At 47.3% G+C, this 26,713-nt stretch overlaps 1 protein-coding gene across 1 annotated transcript in view; it reads right to left on the bottom strand.

Annotated features, from left to right (window-relative positions):
- The window catches only part of LOC136577887 (bile salt export pump-like), a 113,550-nt gene that overhangs the window by 75,094 nt on the left and 11,743 nt on the right, over nt 1-26,713 (bottom strand). Inside the window, exons 2-4 of the mRNA XM_066577807.1 lie at nt 22,501-22,561; nt 9,381-9,619; nt 3,143-3,227 (exon numbers count right to left, since the gene is read on the bottom strand). Coding sequence (XP_066433904.1) covers nt 3,143-3,227; nt 9,381-9,619; nt 22,501-22,561 — 385 coding nt within the window. The remainder of the gene's footprint in view (nt 1-3,142; nt 3,228-9,380; nt 9,620-22,500; nt 22,562-26,713) is intronic.

Genomic DNA, 26,713 nt, shown 5'->3' with positions numbered 1-26,713 from the left:
CACAAACTAATGTTTTCTATGCCATAATGAAGCTCTGATGACGGAATGTGTGCACATTTCTTGAGCATGGGAGTTGCCGATGTTAGGGTCAAAACCAGACCTTTCAGCTGATGCTGTCTGCTTCCGAATTAGTCTTAGAGGTGAGTACTCAGACGACGCAAATGGACAGCCACATGCAGCATGGGATTGTCATAAGCGAAGTGAAGGTTTATTCAGCAGAGGTTACAGTTATAGAAGAAATTTGCTTACGTAGTTATTTAATCACTGCACATGCCCAAGGTCGCTGGACAGCTGGATTTTTATAATTACTAATATTTCCTTCAAAGACATTTCTTACAGGAACAATACATCAACGCCCGGTGACAACTGTATCAAAACATAATATGTCCTTGGATAGGCTTCAGAAAGGAGTGAGTTTCTCAAGAAAAAGACATGGGAGAGAACTGATAAGGCATATGGGAACAGATTCAGGGTCATATAGCGGGAACAGGACAGATAAGGAGTAAGTTTGAAGAGAGAAATTAAATGTATTTTCTTATTTATTCTTGAGACAGGGGAAAATCTAGAATTAACCCCTCACACCGAGGACTTAGTGTACCTGTCCGAGTGTAAGGGCAGCTGAGAGATTCAGTGGGCTGCTTACTGTTTTGGGAGAAGCTCCGGGCTGGGAAGGATTGCTGAGACTGTATTGTTGTGGGAGTTTGTACTGCAGAATAACAAAGGCGACAGCCAAAGGGATGCTGCCATAGCCATTACATAGACTGATCCATCATTCTACAGATTATTAAATTTGAGACTGGCGATGGACATTGGAAATCTCTGTACCCCTATCACTGTGAAGAATATACTGGAGTTCAAGTAAGCAGGCCTGCTAGATAGAGATTTCAATATATTACTCTATTAATCATTGGAGCTTAGCATTAAAAGAATGTGATGGTCTGTTGGCTGCGACAGGGTCCTGGCATGGTGGTCTCAACACAGACAGACTGGTTACAATGTAGGTAACCTTCAGGTGTAGTGGCCCACAGTTAATGGGGCCCCCTCTACAATGTTGTATGTTTTGTCAGTGTCTTGTTTGTGGAGTGCATTAGATTTATGTGTATTGGATGTTTGCAGTACTGAAAGGTTTAATGTCTGGTATGTTCTGTCCTATCTTCAAAATGTATAATTTTGTATGTATCGTTTGTGAGCACATGGTGATGTTTGATATATGCGTTTGCAAAAGGGAGAGAGAGTCACTTAGTTGAGGAGAGAGAGTCAGTCTGGGACACACGACAGAGAGGCTGTCAGGTAGGCCTGTGTGGAAGATGGAGCAGGCCGAGCAATTGCCTGCTGCTCAGCCAGGGCCCATTCAACTCAGGAATCCTCTGTACAACTGCTGAGTACTGAGAGAAAAGAACTGCTTATTAGCGAGAAGAGAAAAAAGGAAGTGAATATTTTTGCTGGTGGAGAAAGTGACTGCTGGGAGTGAAAGAACCTTCAAATAACTTGGCCTGTGGATTGTTCCAATACCCAGTGAGCTCCACCGAGATATAAATCTTGCATGCTGTGATTTCTGCAACTGTTATTGACTTTATTAAGAAGTTTATGTAAATGGACAAGATCGACCGTTCCCGGTTTGGTTTCTAAAATATACTCTTCTGGTGTTGGACTACTTTATTCATCTACAAGGTCTGCTCCAAGCGAAGGACGGTGGAATCACGAGTGGCAACTGGACTTAAGGTAACCCCCGGTTACTATATGCATGCACCCCCAGCTAGTCGCCAGGTAGCGTTCATTAGCTTCCTATTGGAAGGAGATGGTAGAGCCCTGTGACAAGGTTAACATCTCTACCCCGCTGTCTCCTCAGTTGAGGGCCTGCTCCTCAGATGCTGCACAGGTTGATGTTTTTGTGGTTTGTCATCTTTTGGTGCTACTTTGATTGTTTGTCTGTATTCTCTTAGTGTTTCCCCTATCACTGATTTTGTTCTGTTGTTTCATATGTGTTTTTTACCCTGGTGTTGGTGGATCTCTGTCTGTCCAATTGCATTGCCTCGGTCATTATGTAAGTCTGCTTCTGGGTTTGGTTGTTGCTGATTATTTTCTCAGTCTTGGTGGAGACAGGACATGTTCAAGGTGGGAAAAGTTCTGCTGTAATGCTAAGTGGTGCTTTTGTTTGTGTTTTCCTTCTTTCAGTTGCTAGAGTTAGTGGTTGAGACAAGAGACAAGGGGCTGCCTTTATTGAGGCAATAACCTTGCTTTTGGACAGGGCAGTTCCTGTCCTAGTAGTCAGGATGAGGTGGTCCCTTCCTCCTTTTGTTTAAATTATATGATTTTTTTACTCTGTCCCGCAATCAGCTCTCTATGTGAACACAACCTTACATTCATCCTGGGCATGGTGCAACTTACACTCAGGGCGAACGTGACAAAAGAACTTATCTTTTCCTTTGTTGCACCAAATGTCTCAGACACCACTTTGTTAAATACAGACCATGTATATAAAGCTGCTATATTTTTGTTAAATCATCTAGAGAGGTTACTTTCCCATTGTATGGGTATTCTTCTGGACAAGTGTGCACCCAATATGCTAAGTGTTGTGACTATGAGATAGTGAGAGTCAGACCTTACTACTAAAAACATTAAAGTGTTGCATAAAAGTTACTTATCTCTCAACTATTTTTCAACGCATTCAAGTATATAAAAATCTATATTTGTGTAAGTCTGGTGTCCGCCTCGTATCCTTACACCTACTGTGACAATTACATCCAGGAGTTTTGGACAGATCTGCACCGGAGGCTCTGAATGGAGCACAGTCTAAGGGCCCCATCCCACGCGCATATGCATATTTGTGCCAGTTTAAATGGCTAACTCATCTAATGAGTTCCAGATGTGTTCTTTTTCCAGCGGAATTATGCAGTATATTATGTATCTCCTTGCGTATTTAGCGCACATTAGCCCCCAATTAACTTCTATGGGGACCTTTGGTGCGCAGAAAAGTAGAACATGCTGAAGGGGTTTTTGCGTGACTGCGGTGCGCACGCAAAATGCAGAAATGTGAACAAACCCATTGCATGCATAAATTTTGTGCATGCAAATAAGCTTGTGTAAAGGGGCCCTTAAAGGATAACTGAGTTCTTGTTATACTGTTGTCGAATTCCTATACCTGGAAGTAGCTGATCACTAGGACTACCACTCCGATAGCGATGTAGTAGTAAGCAAACTGGGTCATCTCCGTCTCAATGTTTATTCTGTGAATTAGAATGAAAGGTCACAATGCAGGATTGATGGAGTGTAAAAACTGTCATCATGAATATAAAATGAAGCACTAATAAACACACTTCAAACTAAAATTTTACAAAACCTTTCACCTGGACAACACTGATGCAGCTAGAGTGACCAGCAAACCAATGTTAATCACAATCTAGATTTTAAAGGAGTGGTCCAGTTGCAAATTATTAGAATCATAAAATTAAGAAGAAGAATTTGTTGGATCCATTACTTTTACCTGAGAGAGATTCCCACAAATGTCTGGATAGTTAAAATCTCCCATGTTCACTATGTCATGCTTTTTTTGAGGAGTTAGCCATCTGATGTAGAAAGAGTTCATCAATATTTTCTGCTTATCCAGGTGGCCTATAGTAAATGCCTACAATAGTGTACTTCAGCATTATTACGCAAAGAATTTCTACAGAACTACCATGCTCTGAAGCTGGAATTCTGTGGAGATGAATGTTTTCCTAACATGCAACGCAACACCTTTTCCCCCTTTTATTAGGTCTGTTTCTTATAAAAAGGTTGTATCCTTCAAGCCTTGTATTCCAATAATATGTATCATTCCACCAAGTTTCCATGATTCCTATGCCATCAGATTTCTCTTCCTGTGTAAGGAGCTCCCAATCTCCTTATTTGTTTCCCATGCTCTGGGCATTTGAGTAGAAACACTTTAGTTTGTGATCGATGTCTCATACCATCTTCTTTCCTTCAGAATTTTTGTCTTTGTTCTTTTTTTCCACTTCTAATAGCAAGGTTCTCAATTGTATTGAGCTGTATATTTTTACATCGCCTTTCACTGCCCGTCCCATATTGCTCTAGCTTAAAGCTCTCCTGATGAGCGAAGCAAGGCAGCTGCCACATATATGCTCACCTGTCTTTGTAAGGTACAACCCGTCTCTAGCAAGCAGTCCATCATATAGGTAATTCACTCCACGGTCTAGAAATCCAAATTGTTTCTACCGGCACCATCACATAGCCAGTTGTTAACCTCTAGAATCATGTTCTATCTTCTTATTCCATGGCCATCCACTGGGAGGATTGATGAGAAGACAACCTGTGCTTCCAGTTCCTTTATTTTCCTGCCTAGGTCTTCAAATCCTCTGAAGATAGTCCTTTTATGCTGTGTCATTTGTTCCTACATGTATTAGTAAGAATGGGTAGAAGTCTGTAGAACTGAAGAGTCTTGATAGTCTATCAGACACATCTTTGATTTGTGGACCTTGAAGATAGCACCCCTCTCGTGAGGCTTTGTCAGATCTGCAGACAGCGGCCTCTGTTCTTCTCAATAGGGAATCCCCCACAACCACCACTCTGCTCTTCTTTTTCTCCATCCAAGAGGACTCTGAGTGCTTACTATATGGTTCTTTGTGGGTAGAGTAATTTCTTGCTGTACCTCTTCGTTGTTCTCCTCCGTGAGAGCCTGGTACCGGTTCCCAAGCAGTATGTGTGCTGATCGACCACTGATCCTCCTACTTCTTTGGGTCATATGCTTCCATTCCTCAACTTCTTCAGGTACCCTGGACATGTCTTTTCCTTCAACACTCCGTAGAGTTACTTCTGCTCTGTGAAGGAAATCCTCATCTTCCTTAATGAGTTTCAATTGCACCAATTTCTACAGTAGAGACACAAGCTTGCATTTCTGGCAGGTGAAGTTTGGCTTTTCCTCCGGTAGGTCTGTAAACATGTAGTATACATTACAGTTCACCATATGGCTGCTCTCCTCTTCCATCTGGCACATAATCATTTGATGTCCACTTCTAATAGCCAAGAATTCTCATAAGGATATTTAACCTTAAGATGTTACTAAGTGTAAAAATTCTGGCGATGGCCCTCCAAGCGGCTAGACCTGTCGAAATCCAGCGATTGTCCCACTCTTAGTGACTCTTCCTAGAATGCATTGGAAATATGCAAATTATCTTCTGAGAGCTCCAATCCTTGGTCTCCTTGGGATAGACTATCAATAGTAGATTGGTGGGGGTCTGCTGCCCAGGACCCCTGCTGATAAACTGATCTCTGGGCCAGTGTGCTTGAGCTTTGACTGATTTCTTCAAGAAGTAGACAGCTCCGTTCTCATCACACTAGCTAGTGTTGGCATTGCAGGCCAAGTTTCCATTGAAGTGAATGGGTGTAATACCAAGCTTGGCCACTGCAGAGAGAACAGAGCTGTCTGCTTTCTGCAGAAAACAGCTCAGTGAGTGAGAGCCCTGGCCTGGCAAATATCTTTCATATTTCATCGCTAATTTCAAAATCTTTGTTTGATGTCAAAAAATGAGAACATTCTGTTTTTATATTCAGGGCTCACTCACCCGGGCGTATGTCACCTGCATATTACATGCGGAGAATACACAGAAAATTCGCAGGTAACGTGTGTATTTGCTGGGTATTTCCTATATTGGTGCTTACAATGCGGGTAAGGGCTTCTTCAGACAACTGAGATTCTGTCTTCTTTTGAGGGGGTGAAAATCACGGCCACAAAATGGGATGAAACAGAACCCTCGATTTCAATTGTTTTGTTTTCACTATCAGAATTCTCTCACGTTAATACTATGTGTGAGAAAGATCAGCCAGGATCGATCTTCCCGTTTTTTTTTTCAAACTCGGGCGCAATAACTCAGAATTTGAATTGTCAAAAAACCCTACTGGTTCATGCGCTAATACGCTTCATAACAGCGAGCATATTAGTGCATGCGCTTGTCTGTTTAGGCCCTAATGCTAGAGATGAGCGAGCCTACTCGGTAAGGCAGTTACTCGCGCGAGCATCACTCTTCTCGAGTAACTGCTTAGTGATCCGAGCAGGCTCAGGTGGGTTGCGGGGGGGAGCGGAGCGGGAGGAAGAGTGAGAGAGATCTCTCTCTCTTTCCCCCACTCCCCCCACAGCCCACCCGAGCCTGCTCGGATCACTAAGCAGTTACTCGAGAAGAGCGATGCTCACGTTAGTAACTGCCTTACCGAGTAGGCTCGCTCATCTCTATCTAATACGCACCAAAACAGGACATGCTACTTTTTTTTACATGTGAGTAGTCTAATAGAATTCAATGGGCTTTTAGCACTGCATATTAAGCGCACAAAAAATACACACATAATATGTAGGCGACGTACGCCAGTGCAAGTGAGCCCTCAGAGGTTGCAAACCAGTATTTGCCTAGTGTTGGGTTGGATATAGTTCTATCAACCCAGGCAATGCTCTGTGAGCTAAACCGCTTGGATGTCAGACTGCTACACTGTAGCAAACCACATGAGATATATGCAGCTAAAGTATTTAGCTCACAGAGCATTCCCCACACAATTGTATTGCCTCTTCAGCTGGTAGAAGGAAGTACCGCTTGCTGCTTCTGAAACACAAAAGGTCATATTTTTGGAAACTAGCAATTCATACACCAGTCTAAATTAAATTTGTGCTGCCATGAAGTGCAAGCCTCTTAATACAATCTTTGAGCTACTTATGCACCAAATCTGAAATCTACACCAGCTACGAGCTAGCATAGATTACAGCTATAATTTTTGTCAGTTTCTTTAAATTATAGTAAACGTGATGAGCTGCAAGCGGCCACACCCCCTAATGCTGCGCCTCGCCCACATCTTTAAAATCTGGTAGGGACGGTGTGAACCTTCAAAAAGTTGCAATTTTCAGCACATGCACCAGAATTGCAGTTTTTTGAAAACACAATTGGTGCAAGTTACATCATAAATGTGCCTAAAGCAAGTCATAAAACTTTTCATTTATGCAGTCATTAACCATTATTTACTGAAATAGAAAAATAAAACTGGTACATTTATACATTACGTCATCATGAGTAGGTCCATTAGGTCCATAAGACATCTGCCCCTTCTATCTTCCAGGCTAAGGGTGCGGGCAGACGAGCGCATAAACGGCGCGTTTTTGCGACCAAACGTATATACGTGACCATCTGAGGCAATGGTTTCGAATGTATTCGTTCACATGGGCGATTTTACGGCACGTAAAAACGGCAATTCGAAAAAAAACGGAACATATGCGACCGAAATACGCGCCAACGCATATTCGATCGCCGAAAAGACCGTTTGCAAAGTAGGAACAAACGAACATACGCTTTCTAGCTCTGGTCGTGATCGGTGAAAAACGATCGCTCGGGCGATTATACGTTGCGCTCGTGCGAACGTAAATACGCCTACGCTCGTCTGCCCGCAACCATTGCCTCAGATGGTCACGTATATACGTTTGGTCGCAAAAACGCGCCGTTTATGCTCTCGTCTGCCCGCACCCTTAATGGGACCTTTCAGACAGGATATAATATTCTGTAACAGCATTGCAGAATATGCCCTCCTGCGGAATTTTCAGCGTCTGCATCCGCACTGCTAAGGTACAGAATTGAAACCTGCCGGCAATTCTACATCAAAATCCGCAGTTAGCTGTGTGAACTTTGTTGCCGAATTTAGGGATGGTATATTCCACAACACTGTTGCAGAAAATTCCGGTCATGTGCAAACTACGCAGGCACCAAGAAATGTAATGTTCAAAGTTATACACCTATGATGCCCATAGGAGAGTATAGTAAATGTCATAGATCAAGTAACGGCATACAACCACGTCAATGGGTTGTAGAAGAGGTGAAACTTACATGATGTCCAAATTCTAATAAATCAATGGTGAATATCATGCCGCTATGCACATCCACATAAATGAATTTAAGCATTCTTCCATGTGGGGCGAAGGGAGGGTTGAGAAGGTACTGGACACACAAATAACTGCCAGGCCAGAGGAAGGTCCAGCATTTTTGGACTAACACTGGTGATGACTATTCAGACTGGAACAAATTGACTTATCGGCCCACAAACCTGAATTTTTGTGCAGTTCTATTCGCTTCTTCTTGTATTTGAACCAGAAAACAGAGCAAAGAAGCAGAAGGGGAGCAAGGACCTCTTAGTATTATGGGCTTATTCAAATGACCGTATGCACAAAAGACATTAATGAGAATTTACCCATTGACATCAATGGGTTTCTATTCTCTGCGCAGTGCGCGCGTATATTTTAGGTGTTCAGAAACGCGTGCCAATATGGTCATCTGAAGAAGCCCTAAGGGCTCATGTCCACGGGCAAAATATGATTTAAGATCCGCAGCGGATCTCCCGCATGCGGATCCGCATCCCATAGGGATGCATTGACCACCCGCGGGTAGATAAATACCCGCGGATCGTCAATAAAAGGGATTTAAAAAAAAATGGAGCATGGAAAAATCCGGACCATGCTCCATTTTCGTGCGGGTCTCCCGCGGGGACGGCTCCCGCGGGCTTCTATTGAAGCCTATGGAAGCCGTCCGGATCCGCGGGAGACCTAAAATAGGAATTTAAAGTATTTACCATCCGGCGCGGGCGGGGAAGGTCAGCTGTTCCTCACGGCCGCATCTTCCTTGCTTCGGCTCGGCGGATGTGCCCGGCGCATGCGCGCGGCACGTCGGCGACGTGCCGGCGACGTGCCGCCGGCGTCAGGAATTCATCCGCCGGCCGAAAATGAAGATCCGGCCGTGAGGAACAGCTGATCTTCTCCGCCCGCGCCGGATGGTAAATACTTTTAAATTCTTATTTTCGGCGCTCATGTCCGCGGGGCAGGAGGGACCCGCTGCAGATTCTACATGTAGAATCTGCAGCGGATCTGATTTTCCCCGTGGACATGAGGCCTAAGGCTTCCAGAATGGATTTGCCATAGATTTTCCAATTGGATAGTCCACACTGAAAATCTATTGCATTTACAGTAGCTGATTCCTCCTCTTCAGACGAGGGGGTCAATCTGCACCAAATTTTGTGGATTTTGTGCTGCAAATTTGCTGCAGGCTTTTCTTTGTGGGAAATCTGAAGCAAATCTTCCCTATGTGAACATAGCCTAACAGTAGTATGTGCACAGTGCATGTAGGGTGGGCAGAACAAGGTGTGAAACTACAGCCAATACCTTCATAGCCCTGAATGATGTCAGAGAAGGGGGCGTTGTTTTGACTACTTCTGCTATACAGTCCAAGAACCTTACACGTAGACTTGAGAAACTAGAGTAAAGGACTCTGAACAGGTCTGTCAAACACCGATCTTAGATTAATGAGACGGAGTAAAGCTGAAAAGCCACTATTGATAAGTAAAAGCGTAGATGTGTGACAACTTACCCACAAGCCACTGTTGAGTTATCCATTTCAAAGATGGTGCCATTGACCCAGCTGACTGTATCATTGATGCACGTTTTGTTCTTATCCTCAAGCACCTGACTTTCTATTTGATATGCGATGAATGTGTCAGTCATTAGGCCATAGACAAAAAGCATCAAGGGTTGTGCTGCCCCATGGACTAAAGCACATACTGCCCCAACTACCATCATGACGATGTCCTTACAGGAAGCATAGCGGAACTACAAAGAAAGCAGACAAGGTTATATAAACATAGTTCTCTGATGAGCACAAATCTCAATCTGCCAGCCAGTCCTGAGGATTCTTGATGGGATCTGCCCAAAATCCAAATGGTCTGGAATGGTTCTCCATGGATGTCTGCCATTGGAGTGAGCAAAGATCAGGCATGTTAGATTTCAACATGGTCAATCCATTGTTTTCCAAGATGTATTAAGCAGCAAAGTATACCCTCGGTGCTAAAACCTGGAGCATGCTTGGCTAATCTGGACATGCACATATATATAGGGTAGTTTGGGGGAATTGCCCAGGGGTGAAGCAATAGTGGGTCCAAATGTAGCATTTGCTCCCCAAACCTCTCTGTGTTACATAAAAAGTCACTATTATTATAGATGGTATACAGCATGGTAGGGGGAAGCTCTGATACAGATGTTGTATTGGGTGCCCGCAGCTTTGTATTGCACTTAAGGAAATGCCAGCTTCATCACATCAAATGGGAAGAGAGCAGGGCAGCGCGAAATAAAGGGTTGATGACAAGCACAAGATCATATCTAGCTTTCTGATGATGCAAATGCCTGCTGCAACTCTTCTATTTCACAAAAATATAATAATAATCCTTATGTAACATGCAGAATTAGACCAACAAACAATCTATGAGGAAATAGAGGTGGCACAAGAAGTGCTTGTTCTGCACAATAGCCATCTTTTAGATAAATAGGGTAGTGTACATAAAGCTGTATAAGCCACTCATCAGTTAGTGTCTACATATGTACAGATTAGAGATGAGCGAACACCAAAATGTTCGGGTGTTCGTTATTCGTAACGAACTTCCCGTGATGCTCGAGGGTTCGTTTCGAACAACGAACCCCATTGAAGTCAATGGGCGACCAGAGCATTTTTGTATTTCGCCGATGCTCGCTAAGGTTTTCATGTGTGAAAATCTGGGCAATTCAGGAAAGTGATGGGAATGACACAGTGACGGATAGGGCAGGCGAAGGGCTACATGTTGGGCTGCATCCTAAGTTCACAGGTCCCACTATTAAGCCACAATAGCGGCAAGAGTGGGCCCCCCCCCCTCCCAACAACTTTTACTTCTGAAAAGCGCTCATTAGCATGGCATACCTTTGCTAAGCACCACACTACCTCCAACAAAGCACAATCACTGCCTGCATGACACTCCGCTGCCACTTCTCCTGAGTTACATGCTGCCCAACCGCACCCCCTCCCCCCCACAGCGCACACCAAACTGTCCCTGCGCAGCCTTCAGCTGCCCTCATGCCACACCACCCTCATGTCTATTTAAAAGTGCGTCTGCCACGACAAGGGACCGCAGGCACACACTGCACAGGGTTGGCACGGCTAGGTAGCGACCCTTTTTAATAGGGGCGGGGCGATAGCCCACAATGTTGTACAGAAGCAATGAGAAATACAATCCTGTGCCACCGCCATCAGGAGCTGCACACGTGGGCATAGCAATGGGGAACCTATGTGCCACACACTATTCATTCTGTCAAGGTGTCTGCATGCCCCAGTCAGACTGGTTATATGCACCTTAACAGTAACCGCGTTGGTGGTAATGTGGTGGTGACTGCGGACCTAGTACCACGGTTGTATTTTGTTGGTTTTCGGAATGTGGCCAGGATTAAGTGGGCCGTGGCGGGGGGATGGTGGGGGGGCTCTCTTGTAGTGTCGGTAAAGGTGAAATTCTTGGACTGCCACCAGACGAACCAATGCAAAGGCATTTGCCAACAATGTTTTCCCTGTTGGAGGAGGAGGGGGATGTTTTTGAGGCACTACGTGTCCTCTCCACGTGTCCGTGGTTATATGCACCTTAACAGTAACCGCGTTGGTGGTAATGTGGTGGTGACTGCGGACCTAGTACCACGGTTGTATTTTGTTGGTTTTCGGAATGTGGCCAGGATTAAGTGGGCCGTGGCGGGGGGATGGTGGGGGGGCTCTCTTGTAGTGTCGGTAAAGGTGAAATTCTTGGACTGCCACCAGACGAACCAATGCAAAGGCATTTGCCAACAATGTTTTCCCTGTTGGAGGAGGAGGGGGATGTTTTTGAGGCACTACGTGTCCTCTCCACGTGTCCGTGGTTATATGCACCTTAACAGTAACCGCGTTGGTGGTAATGTGGTGGTGACTGCGGACCTAGTACCATGGTTGTATTTTGTTGGTTTTCGGAATGTGGCCAGGATTAAGTGGGCCGTGGCGGGGGGATGGTGGGGGGGCTCTCTTGTAGTGTCGGTAAAGGTGAAATTCTTGGACTGCCACCAGACGAACCAATGCAAAGGCATTTGCCAACAATGTTTTCCCTGTTGGAGGAGGAGGGGGATGTTTTTGAGGCACTACGTGTCCTCTCCACGTGTCCGTGGTTATATGCACCTTAACAGTAACCGCGTTGGTGGTAATGTGGTGGTGACTGCGGACCTAGTACCACGGTTGTATTTTGTTGGTTTTCGGAATGTGGCCAGGATTAAGTGGGCCGTGGCGGGGGGATGGTGGGGGGGCTCTCTTGTAGTGTCGGTAAAGGTGAAATTCTTGGACTGCCACCAGACGAACCAATGCAAAGGCATTTGCCAACAATGTTTTCCCTGTTGGAGGAGGAGGGGGATGTTTTTGAGGCACTACGTGTCCTCTCCACGTGTCCGTGGTTATATGCACCTTAACAGTAACCGCGTTGGTGGTAATGTGGTGGTGACTGCGGACCTAGTACCACGGTTGTATTTTGTTGGTTTTCGGAATGTGGCCAGGATTAAGTGGGCCGTGGCGGGGGGATGGTGGGGGGGCTCTCTTGTAGTGTCGGTAAAGGTGAAATTCTTGGACTGCCACCAGACGAACCAATGCAAAGGCATTTGCCAACAATGTTTTCCCTGTTGGAGGAGGAGGGGGATGTTTTTGAGGCACTACGTGTCCTCTCCACGTGTCCGTGGTTATATGCACCTTAACAGTAACCGCGTTGGTGGTAATGTGGTGGTGACTGCGGACCTAGTACCACGGTTGTATTTTGTTGGTTTTCGGAATGTGGCCAGGATTAAGTGGGCCGTGGCGGGGGGATGGTGGGGGGGCTCTCTTGTAGTGTCGGTAAAGGTGAAATTCTTGGACTGCCACCAGACGAACCAATGCAAAGGCATTTGCCAACAATGTTTTCCCTGTTGGAGGAGGAGGGGGATGTTTTTGAGGCACTACGTGTCCTCTCCACGTGTCCGTGGTTATATGCACCTTAACAGTAACCGCGTTGGTGGTAATGTGGTGGTGACTGCGGACCTAGTACCACGGTTGTATTTTGTTGGTTTTCGGAATGTGGCCAGGATTAAGTGGGCCGTGGCGGGGGGATGGTGGGGGGGCTCTCTTGTAGTGTCGGTAAAGGTGAAATTCTTGGACTGCCACCAGACGAACCAATGCAAAGGCATTTGCCAACAATGTTTTCCCTGTTGGAGGAGGAGGGGGATGTTTTTGAGGCACTACGTGTCCTCTCCACGTGTCCGTGGTTATATGCACCTTAACAGTAACCGCGTTGGTGGTAATGTGGTGGTGACTGCGGACCTAGTACCACGGTTGTATTTTGTTGGTTTTCGGAATGTGGCCAGGATTAAGTGGGCCGTGGCGGGGGGATGGTGGGGGGGCTCTCTTGTAGTGTCGGTAAAGGTGAAATTCTTGGACTGCCACCAGACGAACCAATGCAAAGGCATTTGCCAACAATGTTTTCCCTGTTGGAGGAGGAGGGGGATGTTTTTGAGGCACTACGTGTCCTCTCCACGTGTCCGTGGTTATATGCACCTTAACAGTAACCGCGTTGGTGGTAATGTGGTGGTGACTGCGGACCTAGTACCACGGTTGTATTTTGTTGGTTTTCGGAATGTGGCCAGGATTAAGTGGGCCGTGGCGGGGGGATGGTGGGGGGGCTCTCTTGTAGTGTCGGTAAAGGTGAAATTCTTGGACTGCCACCAGACGAACCAATGCAAAGGCATTTGCCAACAATGTTTTCCCTGTTGGAGGAGGAGGGGGATGTTTTTGAGGCACTACGTGTCCTCTCCACGTGTCCGTTCCATGTAAGCAATAGTAGCACTCAAGACAGGCCCCAGTAACAATTCTGAAGCAGCAGTATAGCGGGAGCGCAGTCTTCGTTCCATGTAAGCAATAGTAGCACTCAAGACAGGCCCCAGTAACAATTCTGAAGCAGCAGTATAGCGGGAGCGCAGTCTTCGTTCCATGTAAGCAATAGTAGCACTCAAGACAGGCCCCAGTAACAATTCTGAAGCAGCAGTATAGCGGGAGCGCAGTCTTCGTTCCATGTAAGCAATAGTAGCACTCAAGACAGGCCCCAGTAACAATTCTGAAGCAGCAGTATAGCGGGAGCGCAGTCTTCGTTCCATGTAAGCAATAGTAGCACTCAAGACAGGCCCCAGTAACAATTCTGAAGCAGCAGTATAGCGGGAGCGCAGTCTTCGTTCCATGTAAGCAATAGTAGCACTCAAGACAGGCCCCAGTAACAATTCTGAAGCAGCAGTATAGCGGGAGCGCAGTCTTAGTTCCATTTCAGTAGCCTTAGTATAGCCAAGGCACAAGTGACATTTATGTAGCTAAAGTGTAGGCCAACCCCACACACCTTTCTGTACCATGAGTGCAGGCGAAGAACATAGAAATTACTATGATTACACTGTAGGTGAGGGCCCCAAAAAATTGGTGTACCAACAGTACTAATGTACCTCAGTAAAAATTGGCCATGCCCAACCAAGATGGCAGGTGAATCGCTTTGGTTAATGTGGCTTAAGTGGTAACTAGGCCTGGAGGCAGCCCAGTGTAACGAAAAATTGGTTCAAGTTAAAGTTCCAACGCTTTTAAGCTAATTGAAACTTATAAAAATTGTTCTGAAAAATTATTTGAGTGAGCCTTGTGGCCCTAAGAAAAATTGCCCGTTCAGCGTGATTACGTGAGGTTTCAGGAGGAGGAGCAGGAGGAGGAGGAGGAGGAATATTAGACACAGATTGATGAAGCAGAAATGTCCCCGTTTTGGATGGTGATAGAGAACGATGCTTCCATCCGCGGGTGCAGCCTACGTATTGCTTAGGTATCGCTGCTGTCCGCTGGTGGAGAACAGAAGTCTGGGGAAATCCAGCCTTTGTTCATCTTGATGAGTGTTAGCTTGTCGGCACTGTCGGTTGACAAGCGGCTACGCTTATCTGTGATGATTCCCCCAGCCGCACTAAACACCCTTTCCGACAAGACGCTAGCCGCAGGACAAGCAAGCACCTCAAGGGCATACAGGGCTAGTTCAGGCCACGTGTCCAGCTTCGACACCCAGTAGTTGTAGGGGGCAGAGGCGTCACCAAGGATGGTCGTGCGATCCGCTACGTACTCCCTCACCATCCTTTTGCAGTGCTCCCGCCGACTCAGCCGTGACTGGGGAGCGGTGACACAGTCTTGGTGGGGAGCCATAAAGCTGGCCAGGCCCTTAAAGACTGTTGCACTGCCTGGGATGTACATGCTGCTCGATCTACGCACATCCCCTGCAACATGGCCCTCGGAACTGCGCCTTCTGCCACTAGCGCTGTCGGCTGGGAATTTTACCATCAGCTTGTCCGCAAGGGTCCTGTGGTATAGCAACACTCTCGAACCCCTTTCCTCTTCGGGAATCAGAGTGGGCAGGTTCTCCTTATACCGTGGATCGAGCAGTGTGTACACCCAGTAATCCGTCGTGGCCAGAATGCGTGCAACGCGAGGGTCACGAGAAAGGCATCCTAACATGAAGTCAGCCATGTGTGCCAGGGTACCTGTACGCAACACATGGCTGTCTTCACTAGGAAGATCACTATCAGGATCCTCCTCCTCCTCCTCCTCCTCCTCCTCCTCCTCAGGCCATACACGCTGAAAGGATGACAGGCAATCAGCCGGTGTACCGTCAGCAGCGGCCCAAGCTGTCTCTTCCCCCTCCTCCTCATCCTCCTCATGCTCCTCCTCCTCCTCCTGTACGCGCTGAGAAATAGACAGGAGGGTACCCTGACTATCCAGCGGCATACTGTCTTCCCCCGCCCCCGTTTCCGAGCGCAAAGCAGCTGCCTTTATGGTTTGCAGGGAATTTCTCAAGATGCATAGCAGAGGAATGGTGACGCTAATGATTGTAGCATCGCCGCTCACCACCTGGGTAGACTCCTCAAAATTACCAAGGACATGGCAGATGTCTGCCAACCAGGCCCACTCTTCTGAAAGGAATTGAGGAGGCTGACTCCCACTGCGCCGCCCATGTTGGAGTTGGTATTCGACTATAGCTCTACGCTGTTCATAGAGCCTGGCCAACATGTGGAGCGTAGAGTTCCACCGTGTGGGCACGTCGCACAGCAGTCGGTGCACTGGCAGCTTAAAGTGATGTTGCAGGGTGCGCAGGGTGGCAGCGTCCGTGTGGGACTTGCGGAAATGTGCACAGAGCCGGCGCGCCTTTACGAGCAGGTCTGACAAGCGTGGGTAGCTTTTCAGAAAGCGCTGAACCACCAAATTAAAGACGTGGGCCAGGCATGGCACGTGCGTGAGGCTGCCGAGCTGCAGAGCCGCCACCAGGTTACGCCCGTTGTCACACACGACCATGCCCGGTTGGAGGCTCAGCGGCGCAAGCCAGCGGTCGGTCTGCTGTGTCAGACCCTGCAGCAGTTCGTGGGCCGTGTGCCTCTTATCGCCTAAGCTGAGTAGTTTCAGCACGGCCTGCTGACGCTTGCCCACCGCTGTGCTGCCACACCGCGCGACACCGACTGCTGGCGACATGCTGCTGCTAACACATCTTGATTGCGAGACAGAGGAGGAGGAGGAGGAGGGTGCTTTAGTGGAGGAAGCATACACCTCCGCAGATACCAGCACCGAGCTGGGGCCCGCAATTCTGGGGGTGGGTAGGACGTGAGCGGTCCCAGGCTCTGACTCTGTCCCAGCCTCCACTAAATTCACCCAATGTGCCGTCAGGGAGATGTAGTGGCCCTGCCCGCCTGTGCTTGTCCACGTGTCCGTAGTTAAGTGGACCGTGGCAGTAACCGCGTTGGTGAGGGCGCGCACAATGTTGTGGGAGACGTGGTCGTGCAGGGCTGGGACGGCACATCGGGAAAAGTAGTGGCGACTGGGAACTGAGTAGCGCGGGGCCGCCGCCTCCATGATACTTTTGAAGGACTCCGTTTCCACAACCCTATACGGCAGCATCTCAAGGCTGATGAATTTTGCGATGCGGACGGTTAACGTTTGAGCGTGCGGGTGCGTGGCGGCGTACTTGCGCTTGCGCTCGAACACTTGCGCAAGCGACGGCTGAACGGTGCGCTGAACTACACTGCTGGATGGGGCCGAGGACAGCGGAGATGAGGGTGTGGGTGCAGGCCATGAGGCGGTAGTGCCTGTGTCCTGAGAGGGGGGTTGCATCTCAGTGGCAGGTTGGGGCACAGGGGGAGAGGCAGGGGTGCAAACCGGAGGCGGTGAACGGCCTTTGTCCCACCTTGCGGGGTGCTTGGCCATCATATGTCTGCGCATGGTGGTGGTGGTGAGGCTGTTGGTGTTGGCTCCCCGGCTGAGCTTTGCGCGACAAAGGTTGCACACCACTGTTCGTCGGTCGTCAGGCGTCTCTGTGAAAAACTGCCAGACCTTAGAGCACCTCGGCCTCCGCAGGGTGGCATGGCGCGAGGGGGCGCTTTGGGAAACACTTGGTGGATTATTCGGTCTGGCCCTGCCTCTACCCCTGGCCCTGGACACCGCACTGCCTCTTGCAACCTGCCCTGCTGATGCCCTTGACTCCCCCTCTGAAGACCTGTCCTCCTGAGTAAGCGTTGCACACCAGGTGGGGTCAGTCACCTCATCGTCCTGCTGCTCTTCCTCCGAATCCTCTGTGCGCTGCTCCCTGGGACTTACTGCCCTTACTACTACCTCACTGCAAGACAACTGTGTCTGATCGTCATCGTCCTCCTGACCCACAGAAAGTTGTTGAGACAGTTGGCGGAAGTCCCCAGCCTCTTCCCCCGGACCCCGGGAACTTTCAAATGGTTGGGCATCAGTGACGATAAACTCCTCTGGTGGGAGAGGAACCGCTGCTGCCCAATCTAAGCAGGGGCCCGAGAACAGTTCCTGGGAGTGCTCCCGCTCCTGAGCAGGTGTTAGTGTAGGTGTAGTGGAGTGAGGAGGCTGGGAGGAAGGAGGAGCAGCAGACAGAGGATTCGGATTGGCAGCAGTGGACGGCGCAGAACTGCGGGTAGACGATAGGTTGCTCGAAGCACTTTCTGCCATCCAGGACAGGACCTGCTCACACTGCTCATTTTCTAATAACCGTCTCCCGCGTGGACCCATTAATTGGGCGATGAATGTGGGGACGCCAGAAACGTGCCTCTCTCCTAATCGCGCAGTAGTCGGCTGCGACACACCTGGATCAGGAGCTTGGCCTGTGCCCACACCCTGACTTGGCCCTCCGCGTCCTCGGCCGCGTCCACGTCCTCTAGGCCTACCCCTACCCCTCAGCATGCTGTATTACCAGTGATTTGATTTCACAGGCAGGAAATAAATTGGCGCAAGACTGCAGGCCAAATATAATTTTTACCCTTTTTGGAAAACGAAAGGCCCCACTGCCTCTAGTGAATGAATTATCTAAGTTTAATAACTGTGCTGTGTCCCTGCTTATGTGTCACAGAACGTGAGGGTAGCAGAGTTATTATAACTCTGGCAGAGCAGGTATTTTTTTCCCAATTAAGGAAAGCAAATGGCGAAGCCAGCAGTAAAGCGTAGCTGGGTGCGTATGATTTAGCACTGTTCTTCACGCAGCTCACACGTCTCCACCGCCCGTAAGGACGGACAGAGGCTGGACAAATAGATTTGTTTTCAGTTTTTTCCCACCAACAGGCAGCACTGCGTATATTCAATGAACATGAGAAGTTTAATAACTGTGCTGTGTCCCTGCTTATGTGTCACAGAACGTGAGGGTAGCAGAGTTATTATAACTCTGGCAGAGCAGGTATTTTTTTTCCCAATTAAGGAAAGCAAATGGCGAAGCCAGCAGTAAAGCGTAGCTGGGTGCGTATGATTTAGCACTGTTCTTCACGCAGCTCACACGTCTCCACCGCCCGTAAGGACGGACAGAGGCTGGACAAATAGATTTGTTTTCAGTTTTTTCCCACCAACAGGCAGCACTGCGTATATTCAATGAACATGAGAAGTTTAATAACTGTGCTGTGTCCCTGCTTATGTGTCACAGAACGTGAGGGTAGCAGAGTTATTATAACTCTGGCAGAGCAGGTATTTTTTTTCCCAATTAAGGAAAGCAAATGGCGAAGCCAGCAGTAAAGCGTAGCTGGGTGCGTATGATTTAGCACTGTTCTTCACGCAGCTCACACGTCTCCACCGCCCGTAAGGACGGACAGAGGCTGGACAAATAGATTTGTTTTCAGTTTTTTCCCACCAACAGGCAGCACTGCGTATATTCAATGAACATGAGAAGTTTAATAACTGTGCTGTGTCCCTGCTTATGTGTCACAGAACGTGAGGGTAGCAGAGTTATTATAACTCTGGCAGAGCAGGTATTTTTTTTCCCAATTAAGGAAAGCAAATGGCGAAGCCAGCAGTAAAGCGTAGCTGGGTGCGTATGATTTAGCACTGTTCTTCACGCAGCTCACACGTCTCCACCGCCCGTAAGGACGGACAGAGGCTGGACAAATAGATTTGTTTTCAGTTTTTTCCCACCAACAGGCAGCACTGCGTATATTCTATGAACATGAGAAGTTTAATAACTGTGCTGTGTCCCTGCTTATGTGTCACAGAACGTGAGGGTAGCAGAGTTATTATAACTCTGGCAGAGCAGGTATTTTTTTTCCCAATTAAGGAAAGCAAATGGCGAAGCCAGCAGTAAAGCGTAGCTGGGTGCGTATGATTTAGCACTGTTCTTCACGCAGCTCACACGTCTCCACCGCCCGTAAGGACGGACAGAGGCTGGACAAATAGATTTGTTTTCAGTTTTTTCCCACCAACAGGCAGCACTGCGTATATTCAATGAACATGAGAAGTTTAATAACTGTGCTGTGTCCCTGCTTATGTGTCACAGAACGTGAGGGTAGCAGAGTTATTATAACTCTGGCAGAGCAGGTATTTTTTTTCCCAATTAAGGAAAGCAAATGGCGAAGCCAGCAGTAAAGCGTAGCTGGGTGCGTATGATTTAGCACTGTTCTTCACGCAGCTCACACGTCTCCACCGCCCGTAAGGACGGACAGAGGCTGGACAAATAGATTTGTTTTCAGTTTTTTCCCACCAACAGGCAGCACTGCGTATATTCTATGAACATGAGAAGTTTAATAACTGTGCTGTGTCCCTGCTTATGTGTCACAGAACGTGAGGGTAGCAGAGTTATTATAACTCTGGCAGAGCAGGTATTTTTTTTCCCAATTAAGGAAAGCAAATGGCGAAGCCAGCAGTAAAGCGTAGCTGGGTGCGTATGATTTAGCAATGTTTTTCACGCAGCTCACACGTGTCCACCGCCCGTAAGGACGGACAGAGGCTGGACAAATAGATTTGTTTCCACTTGTTTTTCCACCAACAGGCAGCACTGCGTATATTCAATGAACATGAGAAGTTTAATAACTGTGCTGTGTCCCTGCTTATGTGTCACAGAACGTGAGGGTAGCAGAGTTATTATAACTCTGGCAGAGCAGGTATTTTTTTTCCCAATTAAGGAAAGCAAATGGCGAAGCCAGCAGTAAAGCGTAGCTGGGTGCGTATGATTTAGCAATGTTTTTCACGCAGCTCACACGTCTCCACAGGCGTAAGGACGGACAGAGGCTGGACAAATAGATTTGTTTTCAGTTTTTTCCCACCAAAAGGCAGCACTGCGTATATTCTATGAATAATAACTGTGTTGTGGCCCTGCCTATACAATTCTTTCCCTGCAGTATCAATGGAGGGTGGAATGCTCTGCAGAGGCGATTTTGAGAAGCCCAAAAAAAATGCAGCACAGCTAACAGCAGCCTGGACAGTACTGCACACAAATAAATATGGCCCTAGAAAGGACCGTTGAGGTTCTTGAAGGCTACACTCACTCCTAACACTCTCCCTGCCTATGCAGCACTTCTGTCCCTAATGCCAGGTGCAACGGTCTGCAGAGGCGATTTTGAGAAAAAAAAAAATCCCACTGCTAACAGCAGCCAACACACAGCTATCAGTGGCCCTAATAAGGACCTTTGGGGGGTCTTGAAGCCTACACTAACTACCAATTCTTTCCCTACAGCAGCTCCGGTATAAACAGCACTGTCCCTCATCTAACTCACACCGCATCTGAGGCGAGCCGCGGGAGGGGCCGACTTTTATATTAGGCGAACACCTGATCTCGCCAGCCACTCACAGCAGGGGGGTGGTATAGGGCTTAAACGTTGCAGGGGGAAGTTGTAATGCCTTCCCTGTCTTTCAATTGGCCAGAAAAGCGCGCTAACGTCTCAGGGAAGGAAGTGAAAGTAACCAGAACACCGCATGGTGTTCGTCACGAATAACGAACATCCCGAACACCCTAATATTCGCACGAATATCAAGCTCGGACGAACGCGTTCGCTCATCTCTAGTACAGATGTAAAGTGCATTAACCCATTAAGGGCCAAGAATTTGCGGAGCTTGGTTCTGAGCTTTAATCCCAACAGATAGTAAAAATGCAACGCAGGATTAAAGCTCCTGCTTCTGAAATGCAGCAAAAGCAGGTTGGGTCCTGGAGGAGAAGACTGCTGCGTTTTTTAACTGCATCTGCCCTCTCTTAACAGGCTACATCGAGCTCAATGAGTGCTATCCAGTGAATTAAGGAAGCAAAAGGCACAGGGTGGAGGCTTCAGTGTAGTGACTGGCACAGGGTGGAGGCTTCAGTGCAGTGACTGGCACAGGGTGGAGGCTTCAGTGTTGTGACCGGCCCAGTGTGGAGGCTTCAGTGCAGTGACTGGCACAGGGTGGATGCTTCAGTGCAGTGACTGGCACAGGGTGGAGGCTTCAGTGTTGTGACCGGCCCACGGTAGAGGAGTGAGTGCAGTGACTGGCACAGGGTGGAGACTTCAGTGTTGTGACCGACCCAGGGTGGAGGCATCAGTGTAGTGACCGGCACAGGATTGAGGTTTTAGTGCAGTGACAGGCAAAGGGGGGGAGGCTTCATTACAGTGACTGGCACAGGGTGGCGGCTTCAGTGCAGGGACTGGCACTGGGTGGCGGCTTCAGTGCAGGGACTGGCACTGGGTGGAGGCTTCAGTGCAGTGACTGACACAGGGTGGAGGCTTCAGTGCAGTGACTGGCACAGGGTGGAGGCTTCATTACAGTAAACGCCACAGGGTGGAAGCTTCATTACAGTGAACGACACAGGGTGGAAGCTTCATTACAGTGACCGGCACAAGGTGTGGGCTTCAGTGCATTGACTGGCACAGGGTGGGGGCTTCAGTGTAGTGACCGGCACAGAGTGGAGGCTTCAGTGCAGGGACTGGCACAGGGTGGAGGCTTCAGTGCAGTGACTGGCACAGGGTGGAGGCTTTAGTGTAGTGACCGACACAGGGTGGAGGCTTCATTACAGTGACTGGTACAGGGTGAAGGCATCAGTGCAGTGACTGGCACAGGGTTGAGCCTTTAGGGTGGTGACTGGCACAGGGTGGAGTCTTTCGGGTAGTGACTGGCACAGGGTGGAGGCTTTAGGGTAGTGACTGGCACAGGGTGGAGGCTTTAGGGTAGTGACTGGCACAGGGTGGAGGCTTTACTGCAGCGGCTAGACAAAAAGAAAAGCCTGGCTGCTCCATTTAGAACAAACTGAAGAGGTGGAGTTTAGGTAGGGGAAGACAGATCAGTAGTGAGTTGCAGTAATCAAGTTGACATTGGAAAAGTGCAAAAATGAGGTTTTTTTTACATGAATATAAACACGGAAACTTACCAGCTGAAAGAATCCAACCCGGATTTCTTTTTCTTTCTTTTTCTTTGCCTTCTTCCCTGATCTAGAAAGCGAAGTACAATAAATGGAGAATATCACAAACCTACTAATGCTTTGTGTATAATGTGGAGGGAATTTAAAAAATAAATAATTGGAAGCTTTTCAAAACATTTTAGAACAAATTACATTCCCCAACTACCGGTATCACCAAAAGGTACCGGCTCATAAAACCTCTCATTCTAACATTCTGTTAGTTCTAGAATATCTTTGAGACTTACTAAAAGAACATTTACAAAAGCTATAGATTCAATGATTTTATTTCCTGTCCTGATGTCTGTCATGTGCAGTGTTGTCATGGGGACACAGTGTGGATTGAAATCATTTACAAGTTAGTACAAGGCATCCCAGAAATATAGATTCATTTAAACAACTCCTCAGTACTGTGCAAATCCCACTTACAGCCACAGGAAACACTTGGAGGTAATTATTGCTAAATACAGATCTACAGGTTATTAGACTCAAGGGTTCACTTCTTTTTGCTGTTAGTTTAGTTAGATTGTGTTTGTCTATAGTTGTGACTTATGGCCCTCACGATCCTCCTCGGGCACTTATTGTTCAGTGTTTCCCATTCGTATGGGAAGCACTGAACGAGCAGTGCTTAAAGTGTTCATACTGGTTTTTATACTGACTGACACTTAATGATGAGAGAGAACCTCACGATTCTCGCTAGGTGTTCAGTTGCTGCCCACGTTTCACACGATCGTATATCGGGCTATGATCTGATGCATTGGATTCCAATGTATCAGATTACATGGCGGCATTCCCGCGGCACAAAAGAGCTAGGTCAGGCAAATATAACACCGGGCACTTTTTCGTGAAGCCCAAAAGACAGTCCTGGAACTATCTTTCGGGTGGGAATATGTCAGCCACTGCATGGGCTCCTATGAGAGCCAATGACAGCGGCCGGAGAAGGGAGGTGGGAGGGAGTTTAGCAGCATGACTGCTAAACTCCCTCCCTCTTCTCTCCTCCCCTCCAGCTGATTGCAATAGGAGGAGGCGGGACGACTGCAAAGCTAAGCTCTGCCCCCTCCCATTGCTGGCTGCGGACAAAGGGTGGGGAGAGGGTGGGAGCTTAGCTCCGACCGACCCCCTCCCATTGCAAACAGCCAGAGAGGAGGTGACTCGGCGAAGGGGAGGGAAGAGGCAACGGCATGGTCGCCTCGGCGTATATGCCCGTGCCGTCTGAACAGGCGCACAAATGTTAGATTTGTGCACCTGTTCACGAGTTTTTACGCCTGATGTGGTAGTGTATATTGTCCGGCTGTGAAAACGGCGGCCGATATATGCTCATGTGAAAGAGCCCTTAAACTGAACTATTATCATTCAATTTCTTATGTTTTACCGACTATCTGAATGATTATAGTTCCGTCTAAACGGGGCATTGGATAACAATCAGACCAAATCTTATTAGTGATCAGAAATCCGGCTAGTTTTAAAAGTTCTACTTTTTTTTTCAACTGTAAAAGAGAATGACTTGCTAAGTTTTATTTCAGCCTTCAGATTTCACTCCAATTCTTCACTACTAATGACAACTGATCATTACACATTTGTGTTCATACGCATAATGTTAATTATACTATTTAGACATCTTCCAAATACGTACCCATCTTGTAAAGATTGTAATTCTCTATCTGAAAAAGAAAACCATAATGGACAGGAATAAATAATTATTATACTGAAGAAACCAATTCATGAGCGCATTTCAGGAAGTCCTGTTGACATGTCATAAAACACTATGGATGGGAATCTGTCAAGTGCTTTGTGCCAGTTTTCTTGTTGAAAAGGGTATTGTGTATCCATACCACTGCTACATAGTCCTACCGAGAGGTCTAGGTATTGCAGCAATGATATAGAACTCGAGAACACATATGAAAGTGGCCTTAAAGGGATTTTCCGTAATTTCCTATTGATGGCCTATCTTCGGATAGGTTTTCAATAGTTGATAGGCTTGGGATCCGCACTGATCATCTGATCCCTCAGTTTGTTGTCAGTACAGCTGAGGTGGATTTCCACATTTGGATCAGAGCCAGAAGTGTGAAGCTTGAAAAAGACCCGGTCAGGGTTGAAACGTTGCTGACGCTTAGGACCATGGACTTAATAAAGGTCACATATAGGTTATTTATCGCTGTGCGGAGTGCTGCCTTTACCATCTATCTTTCCTGGAATCACATGGGATTTGGGATCCAGTCCCTCCTGAGACGTGCACCAATTACTATATACGTATTTGGAAGTGTGGTGAGTGCTGTTGACAGAAGTACATTTTCAGAGCCAGAAGTGTAATAGAAGGCATCACTGCTATTGAAATCAATGGGAGTGATGCCTTCTACGACACTTCTGGCTAGTCATTAAGGTCATCAATAGTAAATTCCTTGAAAACTCCTTTAAAGCTAGGGCTACATAGCGACTTAGACTGTGACTGGGATTGCACAACAAAAGATTGCTGTGAACAGTGTAGCACTGCTATTGGTCTCATTGGAGTGTCAGGTAGTAGTGACAGCAAGGTCGCACTTACAAAAAATCCAACCAGGGTGTATTTTTTTGTGGCCATAACGTCTTTTTGCAGCATCCTTCAACTAAATTCAATGGTAGCGTGATGTTGCAGTCCTACACAGCAATCTTTAGTCATGTGACCCCTGTTGCAGCCAAATTACCCTGTAGCCATAACCTTAGGCCTCCTGCAAACAGGAGAAGTAATCGCAGCATGCTGGAGCGCTCTCTTCTGTATACTCCTGCTGTGTTCACGGAGCACTCAGCTGGTATACAGCTGAGCGCTCTGAGCGGGGTATGTGGAAGACAGCTGGACCGCTGTCTTCTACATACTTCTGCTGTTTTCTTTGAGCGGGATACTAAAGAAAATAGTATCAGCGGTATCCCGCTGAGAACTCAGCGCGCGGTCCTGATAAGACTTATCGTTGTCTTTCAGCTTGCTGAAAGACAGCGATGAGCAAATCGTTAACGAAAACTGCATGATGTCTGTGCGTTTAGACCCAACGGTTCTCGCTCAGAAGATGGTTTTGAGCAAATTTTGAGGGAGAATCGTTGGGTCTAAATGGGCCTTAACATGTGACATAGACGAGGTAATAGGTTTATAGATTAATAGATTATTGCTATGATTATTGACCTCTAAGGTAACCACCGTGTGCTACGTGGTATAAAGCAGTTGACTTATTTTGCTGTGATCGCCAACTAGTAGGTTGGTAATATTGTAGAGCTCTGTGCCAACTATCACTTCTGTATAGGCTATAACTATTAGTCATTTGCTAGGATATGAGTAATAAAAAGAGGATTTTGACAGAAACAGAGCATTATTGACTCAGCACCGTGATAGTACAGATACCATCAATGATTCTGTTCTTTGTCTGATCCAAGTAACAATGCAGGGGAGTATGTCTGTTGGTCCCCACTTTTATACCTCTTTTCACTGTATTGATGTCTTTAAAACATAACCTTTAATAATAGAATAGCTAAAACCTATTATCTGGGCTAAAAATGACAAACAAACAAAAAATACGCCGACCACCCAAGTCTGGTGATGACTTTGTAGAGGATGCGAGGATTTTTCTGGGGGGGGGGGGGAGGGGTGGTTTAAAATATAAGCCCTAAAGCCCTGAAAATATGCTCTAGCTACAGGGGGAAAAAAGTATACATCACCTAGAAGCGCTGTCTGGGGTTCCGCCACAGCTTCTTCTTGGTCCCTGGCACTCTTCTTCTTCACCTCTTCTGGCCGGGGATTGAAAAATCCCCGCCTCCTGGAAGCAATTGGTGTGATTAGCTGATGCTTAGCCAATCAGAGCCAGTTCTCAATGAATGGCTGTGATTGGATCATCAAGTCCTGGCTGTGATTGGCTAAGTGTCAGCCAATCAGAGCATCACAGAAGGGGAAATAAAAAATTAAAAACAATCACAAAAAGGATGAGAGGAGGATGCATTTATATGCACTCCTCAGTCAGTAAGTAATGGCCATTTTCTGTGATTGTTTTTAATTTTTCTATTTCCCCTTCTGTGATGCATTTATACTAGTGTAGGGACCCACTACAATGCAATGAACCGTGAAGTGGTTAGTGGGCTCATGTATCTTGGCCAACATCCAACCAATGCCTTGCATTTATTATCTATCATTCACATGCAGTGTGGCATTAAGACTCCAGGGGGAGCC

The sequence above is a fragment of the Eleutherodactylus coqui genome, chromosome 8 (assembly GCF_035609145.1).
Source record: "Eleutherodactylus coqui strain aEleCoq1 chromosome 8, aEleCoq1.hap1, whole genome shotgun sequence".
NCBI classification, from domain to species: Eukaryota; Metazoa; Chordata; class Amphibia; order Anura; family Eleutherodactylidae; genus Eleutherodactylus; species Eleutherodactylus coqui.
Note: the sequence above shows the minus strand (reverse complement) of the source record. Positions and strands in the feature narration are given on the sequence as shown.